Below are 12692 nucleotides of genomic sequence, written 5' to 3' on the forward strand. Positions count from 1 at the left end.
TCTACCCTATAGGGATTTATATATTTCTACACAAATACCTCCAGTTTATCTGTACGCATCGGTTTTGGACCAGGAGGTCCTGGCAGTGGGAGAGGCGGGTTTCCAGAAATCAGCACAGGCGCATTTGGTAAAAGTTCGGCAGGGACCAGGCCCATCCCAGGATGAGGTAAGTAGGGATTGAAAGCCATGGCAGGATTAGGTGCCAGGGATGGAGTCACAGGAAAAGAATTCTGTATGTTTAAAAGAGAAAAAAAGGTGTTAGAGGTCAATAGATTATTCCTATTATTACACAAGGAAGCATTCTTTCAAAAAGCTCAAGTCATATCAAAAGTTACCGTTGTATTTTCTGCTTTATTTTTAGTCTCATACTAATTCCCATATAGGAGGAGTTCCTTTTAAAACCACAAATCTCTTTGAGTAACAAATTTATTGGTAAGCTGATACGCCAAGCCACATAATTATAACAGTCATAAGTAAATTAAATCCCACTGATGGAGTCTGTTCCAAATGTGTTTTCTCTAGCACTTCCATCTTTACCTAAAAACCATGGCACCAACGATATCATATACGTGGGCAATCTGCCTCATCTCCTCACACAAGCATGGCCTTTGCACACAGACTTCAGGTTCTCCCCCTTCATCCCACCCTCCTCCTTCCCTTCCCCTTCCTCGCAGTACTGCTTGGCTACAAAGCTGCTGGTCCTACCATGGTTCCCAACTGCCCTAACCAACCACTTGCTTCTTGGCCCACTATCAATTACGGACGAAAGCAAGAAGGGAGGAAGAAAGGGGTAGATTCTGAAAAGTGAGCGCTGTAAGAACTTCTTGTTGTCTACCTAAAATGAAATTAGTACGGTCATTTTTTTCAGAGGTCTTATTTTACAAATGAATCTGACTTGCCTAGCCTTGTCTTTCTCTAAGGGATCAGATGATGTGCACAGTTTAAAAGGGGGCCCTAAAAATGCTACGAGAATCCCCATTAGGCAGGAAGAGATAAAAGGATTATAAGGTACATACACTAGAGTATAACTTGTAAAGAAAAGTCTTGGAAATGCAAAGGAATCTTACTGGCTTTCCTATTTTTTTTTTTATTAACAGGTTATTTTATTTGACTCAAATCTTATTGTAAACATCACAAAAAATGTTAATCTCCATAAATACTCAACCTTTATGGAGACAACAAAAAACTAATTTAGGCTAATTGAAAATAAATTCTGAACTGACAAACACATATAATGTATGGTAACACAGCATAGTTATAAACACTTCACTCTAGATGATACACAGTTTTGTTATTAATTCCCATTTAATCTAAATTGAAATTATTGAAAACTTTTAGTCAAATGTTTGCTTTTTCTTTTTTTTTTGACATCTTTATTGGAGTATAATTGCTTTACATTGTTGTGTTAGTTTCTGCTGTATAACAAAGTGAATCAGCTATACACATACATATATCCCCATATCCCCTCCCTCTTGTGCCTCCCTCCCACCCTCCCTAATCCCACCCCTCTAGGTAGTCCTGATCTCAAAGAGTTTCATATATGTACTGCCTTTATTATCTGTAACCACATAATTTATCACTTTACTGTGCTGTTTTCCAGTTTGTTCCCTATGTGGGTGTCTTTTCTTCTCAATGTGGTCGTAATTTCTTTGATAGTTCTCTTGTCTCCCCTATAGTACCCAATATATAGTGAATGACCGATTGACTGATATAATCAATGACACAATTTAAAAATAAATGTAAACATTTTAATGAATGAATAACAAATCATGGTTAAATATAGTACATTTCTAATAGTGACTTTATAAGGTAGGCAGCGCATTGTCATGCAACTGGTGATGTCTCATGTATTACTAATAGCATTGTTCTCTCTTGCTTTCTTTTTATCTCTTTCACTAAAAAAATAATCTGTTGCACTGCCAAGCTATGCCCACACCTTCTGCTAAATCACATTAATAGGAACAGCTCTAAATGCAGGTAGAATAGAAGTCTACGGAGTATGAAGTGAGGGGCGATCTATATTCATGACGCCACTCCCTAGTCGGACTTGAAACTTTCAATAGCACAGCCTTCTCCGTGAAACCCCTGTTATAAACCACATTCAGCTTGGAAGGAAGGACTTCCCCATTAGCACCCTACCTTAGATGAGTTTATCATTAGCTAACTGGCAAATTAGGAAGGGCAGAAAGAGCATGCCCCCTCCTCCCCAAACTGGCAAGACTCACCAGGGTTAAGTAGAGAAGGCATGGTGGCCAAGAGCTTTAAGAGGAAAGGGGTGACACCAGGTGGCAGGAAAGATGACGGGGCAGTCAGGGAGGTGCTTTAAGGTTTGAGGACAAAAGCCAAGGGCTGACCCAGCCTAACTAGCGCTGTGATGTAACAGGGTATAGGGACATGTCATACTTCTCATGGAATGAGATATAAAGATCCAGGAATTAGCTGATGTGATATTATTTTATATAATGAGATAAGGCAGACTTTATCAACTCGATGGTTCATGGTTGTCTCAAAATTAGCAAGAATCTCGAATGGTAAAAACTCTATATTTGAGCCACACAACAGTACTCTTTGTTTTACTTCTTTTTCCTCTCTGACTTTCATAATAAAATTTTTACCATCCTATTCTCCTTGCTTTTGTCTTTTGCTCTGTTGCTTTTGCTTGTCACAGAACCAAGAAGAGCCATTATTACATTTTTTAAAAACTATTGAATTAAAAGGAAAACTTGCAGGTGAGTGAATTTTCCAGACTAAAAATCATTAATCACTAATAAATAACCAATCAATTAATAATATTTAAGAATAATGTACATGTAAGCAATGCTTCCTATTTATAATAGCTCTGAACTTCTGTATTTTTTCCTTCCTTTCTGGGGGGAAATTTCCTGGTTAACTTCTGCTTTCTTTAGAATATGTTTTAATCCTCTTAGGTTTGTTATATGTTCCAATTGTATGAAAACAAGCTGAAAATTAAAAGTCTATATAAATAGTGCAAGGGACTTGCTGAAAAAGTTTAGGGTTTGTAAGATTATACTGTGCCATGTTTAGGTTTTAAAGTTAGTATTGTAGATTTTATAACCATTTTCCTCCTTGGTATAAACTTCATTCTATAACTCTGTTTATTGAGAAGAAGCAGGTGTTTTTATTCCCAACCCTCGGGCACAGGGAGGAAACTCCTGAGTTTCTTATTTATTTTCAAATGGACATTTCTGTTTCTCACCACCACCTCTGCCCCGGGGTAACTACTCCATTTGCATGAATTTGAACATTCAACTTTTTTCAGTCTAGTTAACAGCCACCTGTTATATCAGGCAGCCTGCAAGTTCACACATTCAATTTTAATAAGCAACTTTAATCCTTCCTATACCTGTATTGCAGCCTTTGATGTCAGTTGAGCTAACATGAACCAATTAGTGGGGTAATCTTAATTTTAAAGAAAAAGGTACCTAACAGGTTGAATCTGATTTCTATTTACAGCCTGAATGGTCTGGGCACTTAAATATGTTTCAGATATTCACTCAAACCTAAATTATTTCTTAAATATTTGAAAATATGAGAAAACTTTTCCTCCTAGAACAGGGGGTATAGATTTTCATCTTTCTCTGAGACTTATAAAACCAACAAGAATGATGGCGACAACTGACTATATGAATAAAAAGATCACCTAGACAATTATTTACCCTCAATGTCTCTTGCAGTATTAGCTGCTAGGGTAGGAATTCCCGTGAGCTACCAGTTACTTGCACAGTACCTAGGAACTATCAGGGCCTTAGGAAATGCTTTCTAAAGTTTGGTGAATTGCCTCTAGAACAGTGGCACCTAATCTTTTTCGAGTCCTGAACTTCTCTGAGAGTCTGATGAGAGCTGTAGACCCTGTCCACGGAAAAATTCGTATGTGCGTAAACTGCATGTGATCTCAAGAAGTTCAAGGACCTCATGAAACTCACCCCTGGTGTGGGGTTATGGACGACTTACTGTTTAAGAGCTCGTGTTCTAGGGTAACGGTTGGAAAACCACAGCTCCTGAACCAAATATCCAGCCTGCCCTGTTTTTGTATGGCCAGAATGGTAAGAGTGGTTTCTACATTTTTATTTTATTTTATTTTTTTAAATTTTATTTGAAGTATAGCTGATATACAATGTTGTGTTAGTTTCTGGTGTACAGCAAAGTGATTCAGTATATATGTGTGTATGTGTATATATATATATATATATATATATATATATATATATACTACTTTTTCATATTCTTTTTCATTATGGTTTATCATAGGATATTATAGTTCCCTCTGCTATACAATAGGACCTCGTTGTTTATGCATTCTATACGTATTAGTTTGCATCTGCTAGTCCCAAACTCCCAGTTCAACCCCCCCATCCCTCCCCACCCGGCAACCACAAGTCTGTTCTCTATGTCTGTGAGTCTGTCTCTGTTTTGTAGATAAGTTCATTTGTGTCACATTTTGGATTCCACATATAAGTGATATCATATGGTATTTGTCTTTCTCTTTCTGACTTACTTCACTCAGTATGATAATCTCCAGGTCCATCCATGTTGCTGCAAATGGCATTAATTCATTCTTTTTTATGGTTGAGTAATATTCCATTGTATACATATACCACATCTTTATCCATTCATCCATTGATGGACATTTAGGTTGTTTCCATGTCTTGGCTATTGTAAATAATGCTGCTATGAACATAGGGGTGCATGTATCTTGCCAAATTATAGTTTTGTCTGGATATATGCCCAGGAGTGGGATTGATGGATCATATAGAAACTCTATTTTGTAGTTTTTTGAGGAACGTCCATACTGTTCTCCATAGCGGTTGTACCAATTTACATTCCCACCAACAGTGTAGGAGGGTTCCCTTTTTTTCCACACCCTCTCCAGCATTTGTTATTCTCTACCTTTTTAAATGGTTGAAAAAAAGTACAAGATGAGTAATATTTCATAACACATGAAAATTATATGCAATTCGTGTTTCAGTGTCCATAAATAAATTCGACGGCACTCACTCGTAGACCTATATAACAAAAAGTGTGGATATCTGTTTTCTCTCTTGTTACAGAAGTACCTACATAATATCCTCAACTTTGTTTCTTGTCCCACAAAGCCTCAAATATTTATTAGTCGTTTAGAGGAAATTTTGCTGACCCTCATTCTACGGGATTCCAAAAAATAAAGCACTCCATCAATTTCTGAAGTAAAGCACTAATTATATAAAAATCTATTGGTGTGAATTTAATACTTGTAGCAAGATTCCATAAGTTGAAGAAGTTAGACTTTAGAAACAGATACTAAAGCATTCACTAAAATATTCTTTTACGTAGTTAGTAAAATTCATGTTCTTAGCTATTTGTTTATAAAACAATAACTACTCAGTGACTAAGAATGGGGAGATAGATGGACTCCTGTAAAGGTAAAATTTTAGGAGCCACAACATTTTGGCCTTAAAGGATTCTGAAGCACCTTTGAATAATAATACAACTCAGTGAAAAATGATGCCTCAAATAAATATGTCTAGTTTACATATACATCTTAGTAACACTGATTTATTACTTAAAATGAGTTATTCCTCAAGCTAGTATAAAGAAATAAAAATTAAATATTATGCTAAATCCACCTCTGTATCTCCCCACAGCCTGGATCTATTTGTAGTTACTTTAATAATATCCAAGGTCAGTTACAATTATTGTTGGATGAATGCAAGGCACTTAAGTCACTTAGGCTAATCCTGGCCTGAAGTCAACATCATAATTGAGGTCTCCTCTCTCTAAACTCATGTCTAAAGGTGGACGACTAAACCTTTTCTTTTATAGGATGGTAAACATTTGGTAACAATTTGTTGACTTGATTTTAATACTAGAAAAATAGCACTCTTAACTTTAGCACTCATAAGACCTTAATTTTATTACTCATTTACAAGCATTTATATAGTACAAAAGGAAGCCCCTTTCAGCGCCCCCATGCATATTTCTATCCTTAGGTAATCCCAAAGCACAATGAAATGTATCATTTTCGTTTCCATCAGACTTTACTAGCTGTTCACAAGGAGCACAACTGAATCGTTTTTGTTTCACAGTTTTTGCTTGGTCACCTCCACATTCTCTGAGCGTTGTTCTAGGGGGATTGAAGTGGCCAAAAGGCACACTGCAGGAGGCCCACATAACCTCCAGACTAGTTAATTGGTCCCTCAGTAATTGAGAGTGAACTTTATAAACAGATGCAAGCTGACAGTGGTGTTTATGTACTAATCACACTTGTTAATAAGTCACTGTGGCCCAAGAGAGAGCGAAGAAAAACAAATACATTCAAGGGTCCAAGTGAATAGTTATCCTCACCTAGACCTGGCTTTTCTGACCTTATTAATCATGGAAGTCTCCAAATAAGGGGAAGCATTGAAGGAAGACAGGTAGGGGAAGGGTCGATAGATTATTGTGCGTATAAAAGGTGTAAAGTATCGCAAGAAAGAGGGAACAAGTCATGGTTTGGATCTGCCTGTAGGTGGTGGGAGAAGCTGCAGAGCAGGTCAGGAATTATAATCCACAGCTGATTCCTAGAGGTAAGGATCTGGCAGAAGGGTAAATGACTTCTTCCTCAGATGGGTGAGGGGATTTTAACTTTGCTCCTGAGACGTGAACAAGAACTGCCCTAAAAATTATTCGTTGGTGAATCACTATGTAATAACAGTGACAATTCAATTAACTTTAGTATACCACTAGGAAAGAAAAAGTATTTAAAAAATCAAGTGGTTACCCAGTTTTAAGAACGGGTATGAAAAAAGGAAGGGTTTGGGGGGAGGGGGAAATGGCAAGAGCTGAGAAAAGCAAAGAACCCACAGGAAGCCTGGAGACTAGAGACATCTCAGTGCAAACCCAGGATAAATGGATGCAAAGGGTTATAATTATCAGAGGTTCAACAAAGCACCACCACCACCGCCACCAAAACAACAACACAAACTAAAACAAAACCTTGCATGGCTAATATAAAAATAACTCTGCGGAGGAAAAAAGAAAGCCCAAAGCTATAAAAATACGTAGGATCAGGTACAAAGCAGAAACGAAGGGGATCACGAAAACATTAATCCACCATTTCACTACTGTTAGATCATATATTCCTAGAGGGTAGAGACTGTTTCTAATTCACCTTCTAAACCATCTCTTACTCTTATAAATGCCTGGCCCAGAGTAGATGCTCAAGAAATATTTAGTGAATTGAGTCAAAAGGGATTCCTACGCCATTGATTACTTTTAGGTTTACCAGTTAGAAAAATCCAAATCAAAAATCACAAAACAAAAGAAACACTCAGGGATCGAAAGTAGTGGCAGAGAGATTGAAAAATCCATCAGTTTTGGTCTCTACTGGGGAAAACTTTAAGCCGAAGGCCACTCCCAAACGGTCTTTTGAAATGCTAAACAGTATGAGAAGCACAGGCTACTGTATAACACATACACATGCATGTGCACATGCACATACACACACCCACACAGATGTATGCATGGCAGTTTTTAATTGGAGTGGCTAAATCATCAGTATCAAAAGGTATCCAATGAAGAGTTCTGGGGGAAAAAAAAACGGTTTAGTGATACTACAGACTGAAATATGCAACTTCTTATTATAAAATGTGTGGTTCCAGGGGACAATTGCTAATGTTTCTGATACCCACAGAATGGTTTAAGAGAGGAGACTAGGCGAAGAAGGTTTTCAAATAATATTTAGTACATCTATAAAGATTATTATGGCAGATTAGGATGATTTGGGGGAAAGATTATATTATCAGGTGGGGAGGGCAACCACATTTTTTCACACTAGGTCTCCTGATGGCCCTTCTCAGTGACAAACCACTGAACTCTACTGATCTGAGCAAGAAGATGGTGATAAGAAAAAAAAATATCATCCTCTCTAGGTGAGATTGCCAAGCATTGGCTTTGTTTCTCGCCGCTGTTGTGATTTTTTATCCTCCGTCAGGGAAGACGATTTTCACAGATCCTCCCAACTTCCTGCCTTCACCTCACTGGTGATGAAGGGCAAGCCATGCTGAGGTAGCTGCTGGAGCTTAGACTGTGACCCTGAGCAGGAAAGCTAACGGGCCCACGTGGTCTCATTAGCACCAGCCCCTCACCAACTGAGCTAACCAGATCCAGAGGAGGACACAAAATGGGCTGAGAGGAGATTACATTTTCATTTATCTCCTGGGAATATATGAGGGAGGATAAAGGGAGAGTGTTGAGATTCGTTCCTATCGAAGAAACTGCGCACCGTGAAGATATCGTGTACAAACGCCCTCTGTTTGACAGCAAGAGTGTAGCATTTTCATTTCACTTTTGAAAAAAACCGATTGCACATTGTATACTAAGCCGAGTTGGGGCAAGGCAGCAAACCTCCAGCTGGTGTGATTTATTTTGCTTTACTCTAAAAGGAGCTTTAAGCGGTGTGACATGCACAGCCTCGGGAAAGGACCTGAATAACTACTCTACTTTGGACAAGTAATTGCAATCAGGAGTGAATCCAGGATCTGTGGGGCCCCAAGTTTAGGCCTTCAGAACAAAGGATACACAAATATCTTTGGCAAATTTTACCAACACGTTGTAAACACATTGCTACGCCTCCTCCCAGGGCCCTGGCACGTCACCACGCAAATGAGGGGCCCTGAGCCTTCACTAACCTCAAGGTAAGGCTACACCTGGGAACAATTTGTGGAACAAATACATAATATTAGGTCTCAGTTGCTATATCTAAAAGTAAAATCTTTTCTAATTTTTTAGAAAACTTAGTAAAATCTTGATAAAGTTTTGGGCTTGTAGCATGGTTATCACTCCAAACACTCCTGTGATATGATCTGCTCAACCTCAGTCAATGTGGAATTTCACATGATAATGACAGTCATAATTATATTAAGGGCATATTAATCTTATAATTACATAATGCCCGTCGTCCACTGACTTGAACATTTTGCAAAAATCACTTTACAAAACACTGAATGTCACCACATCGAGATGAAAGACGTAAAGGTCGTCATTCATCGTTTCATGAGTAGGTAAACTGAGAAACTCACTGAAGAATCTTCATTAAAATTCACTGTAATTTCTGTACTGACCATGAGACTGCTAATCTGGAAAATGGACAGAATTTCCTTTTCCACTAAATCTACAAAATGTCTTGCTCACCTTTTTAATGATAATTTTTTAATAGAAGAGCCCTGACAACAGGGAGATAGCATATATACTTCAGTCAAACTAGTTTATGTGAGCTAGAAAAACTATAACTCTGGATGAATATGCAAAATGTAGAATGTATCTTGGTGAGGGAAGGATATTATCCTTTCATCTTTAACTACAAAATCATTTAACATTTTCAAAAATTAAAAAGTAAATAAATATTTTGCAATTTTACTTCCATTCACTTAAATCTGTCCCGGTCCAAAGTTGCATAGAGTAACATAATATCTTAGAGGTACTATTTAATTAAAGAAGAAAAACATTCAAAACACGGGAGCCTAAAAATATTGAAATTATTCACTAATTAGTATATCTCCCTTCCTCTTATCTACTGCAACTTCCTATTTTTCCCCATTTGGTCCTAAAGTGTTACATCACCTTCATTCCTTACTATATTAATGTCAGACAGACATATAAGCTTGTTTCTGAGAAATATATTTGGTAAATAGAATTGTAAAAATGATGCAAAAAGGTGGGGAGGGTCCAGGCAGACATCAGATGATTCTATCTGTGATAAAGAAAAAGACTGAAGTCCCGTGTTTATAGCCTCTGTGGTTTGGAACACCATGACTTGGCCACAGGAATGCAAGTCATGAAAAGCATACAGCAGACCAGAGGACTTGGCACACCGTGATGGCTGATCCAGTAATCTCTGGATGAATCATCAGGTGAATACACCCGACTGGGTCAAGTTTACCTGCGTGTAAAGAACTGCTTCCATGTGAATCACCACATTCAAACAGAAAAGCAAAAGGAATTTACTAGATATAGACAGGTCTAGATTACACAAAATGTCTGAGCCAAAAATATTTTTAATAGCCTTATAACATCATATCCACCTTTTACATGCATATATTACATCCAGCAGTGAGAATCCTTCCTTGGAAATTTCTTTCTGTAACGAAGACTCCAAGTTGTGAAAAGACCTGAAATTTTGAAACATTAGCTTTGCTTGAGAGTTGGAATCCAATGTGTCTGCTTGCCCTAAAATTCTTCTCCAGTGCTCGTGTTTGCCTCTTAATTATGCCAAGGGGAGTTCTTAATCGTACAATTTTTTTGCTGTGAACATCAGCAACTCTCTCTCTTAAACTGCACTGAAAAATACTAGGGAGTCACACCCTTTGCCTCACTTGCTAAACTTCCTCAATAAAGCTACCAAGAGCTTTCTGAGGTGGAATTTTATACGTGCAAATGTCAATTCAGACCTGTTAGATACAGTGAACGAACTTGCCTGCTACAGCAAGCATTCCACCCAAATTGACTAGGTGTGGCTTTTATTCATTGTTCAGTCACATTGAACAGAATCTGTTCTCTAGCTACATTTGGGTTGACATTCCCTTTATCTGGGGGCTTATAATAAGCGAACCATACTCAATTTTCCAAAAGCAGATGTGCTCTTCTGGTATCCTAGGAACAGATCAAAGTGTGCTTCGTGGGCAGACCTGAGGTTCAAGGCAGTGATACCAAATGGGTCTTGATATGCAGCCAGACAAACAGCAGGACTGGAAATGTAAACAAAAGCTTGAATATTTTAGAGAAAAGAATCAGATGATCAGGGCGGGAGGTGGGTGCGGTTAGAAGGGATAGAGAGTTGTTTGGGGAGAGTAGGTACCAAGGAAATGAAGTAAAATTATACGTTACTTCCATAGTAAAATCAAGATCCATAATAAAGAACAGTTCTTTCAAGTCAGACTGGTAAATGTCACTTAAAATTGCTCACACTAGCTCAATTACAACACGCCCACAAGGCAGCTCTCTAGACCACAAAAGAAGATCATATCAAACATCTCGAGGTCAGCTTTTGGTACACATAGTAACTACAGAAATCAATCTTTTATCAGTTTATCACATCACAATAGCTATTGTTAAATAATCTACAAGGTAGAAAAGCAATTTCCAATTGTTCCCTGGGGTCTTCTAAGCAATGTCTTGGGTCTTGTGATATGCTATAAAATAAATTGTACTCCTGTGAGTCATATCAGTCATATTCTGCAGCCTGAAATTACCCTCCTTGAAGAAAAAAGGGAAATGTATTCTATTATAGAAAGCATGGAGGATCAAATTAGAAAGCACAAGAGGCTGGAAAACTCAATGGATCTCTCATTGGACTCCAAAAAGCCACTCCCTAATCAATAATGCATGAAGGGTTGAGACTTGGCATGGAGATACTTGACTGGAGGCTGAAGGGAAGATGAATAGTCTGCCTTCTGTCTTTACCCCTATTTTACCCCAGGCCCTTGCTCTCTGATTCCCTGAAATAGGGTAGTTGACTGATGTCCCTTGACCTATGAAAAAATATATGCTCCAGCTGTATACGAAATGCTGGGCTCAGGTGTGTGATAAAATCTGGCTCCTATTCTTTGCTCAGTCTGAAATTGGGACATCCCACAAGAGGCCAAGAGTAGTAATGGTGGGTAAAAGGCTCCCTTGCTTTATTCCCCATCTACTCACATTTTCTGGACTCACCAAGCATATTCATTTCTCTGTGGCTTTGTTCATACTATTCTCAGTATCTAGAACACTTTCTCTTCCTTATCCCTTCAGGAGTAAGGACAAACTGAAATACTTCAGTGTTTGAAAGCTAAGGACAGAGTTTGAAGGAGTTCAACCATGTAAAGTATTACTAAAGATCAAAGAGGAACTCCAGGGAGCTCACTGGTGACCTTCTGGGAACGAATTTATCAATGTAATTAATCAGCACTGAACTCCAAGGCAAATGTTTTTGGCAAATGAATAGCGTAAAACATGAAATCTATTTATTTTACTTAAAATTTTCTAGACATTCTGGAAAGAGTATCCTGGTACAAAATTTTAGTGACTTGTCAATGCCCCAAGCACCTGTTTTTTGCATTATCTATAAAGATGTACCAATTAAGGGGTGCCCTATCTATACAGATGTCCTTGAATTCTGAGAAACAACTTTCTAATGAGATACACTTTGCTGAGAGCAGATTGACCTATTCCCACATTTTTGTTGCATCTAAATACTATATACATCTTTCAGTTTTCAGTGTGTTCATTATATAGTCACCAATGAAGTGGGTTACAAAAAAGAAAACATAAGCCTTTCAAATTAGTATCCGGATAATGGTTAAAAGGAAGTAGGCCAGCTGGAATTAGAATGAGACACCATGGAACTAAATTTGAGACCTGGAAGAACTCAGTAGACAGGGACAGTTTTCAATTCCCCCTTAAAACTCTAAGACCAAACTACAACTTTTTATTTTAAGGTATCAGGACAAGATGAATTCTCCGTAGGACAAAATTACTTTTTAGGTGATCCATTTAAACTCACTGATCCACACAAATACTAGACATTGGTCTAGAATGACGCCAAAATATTATTAATTTCAGCAAAGGGAAACTGTGGCTAGATTAAGTTAAAACCCCCATCAACTACCTGGCCAGTATTCTTCAAGACTGTCAAGGTCATGGGAAACAGGGAAAGACTGAGAAATGGTCACAGACCAGAG

At 38.0% G+C, this 12692-nt stretch overlaps 1 protein-coding gene across 11 annotated transcripts in view; it reads right to left on the reverse strand.

The window, feature by feature from the left end:
* MBNL3 (muscleblind like splicing regulator 3) overlaps positions 1–12692 on the reverse strand; it is a 115070-nt gene that overhangs the window by 19399 nt on the left and 82979 nt on the right. For all 11 annotated transcript variants that reach the window (XR_009500357.1, XR_009500356.1, XM_059911757.1 and 8 more), the window contains one exon: positions 39–230. Coding sequence is in view for 9 of the 11 variants with exons in the window: in XM_059911757.1 (XP_059767740.1) it covers positions 39–230 (192 nt within the window). In the remaining 2 variants the exon portion in view is untranslated. The remainder of the gene's footprint in view (positions 1–38; positions 231–12692) is intronic.

Source organism: Balaenoptera ricei, chromosome X (assembly GCF_028023285.1).
Source record: "Balaenoptera ricei isolate mBalRic1 chromosome X, mBalRic1.hap2, whole genome shotgun sequence".
NCBI classification, from domain to species: domain Eukaryota; kingdom Metazoa; phylum Chordata; class Mammalia; order Artiodactyla; family Balaenopteridae; genus Balaenoptera; species Balaenoptera ricei.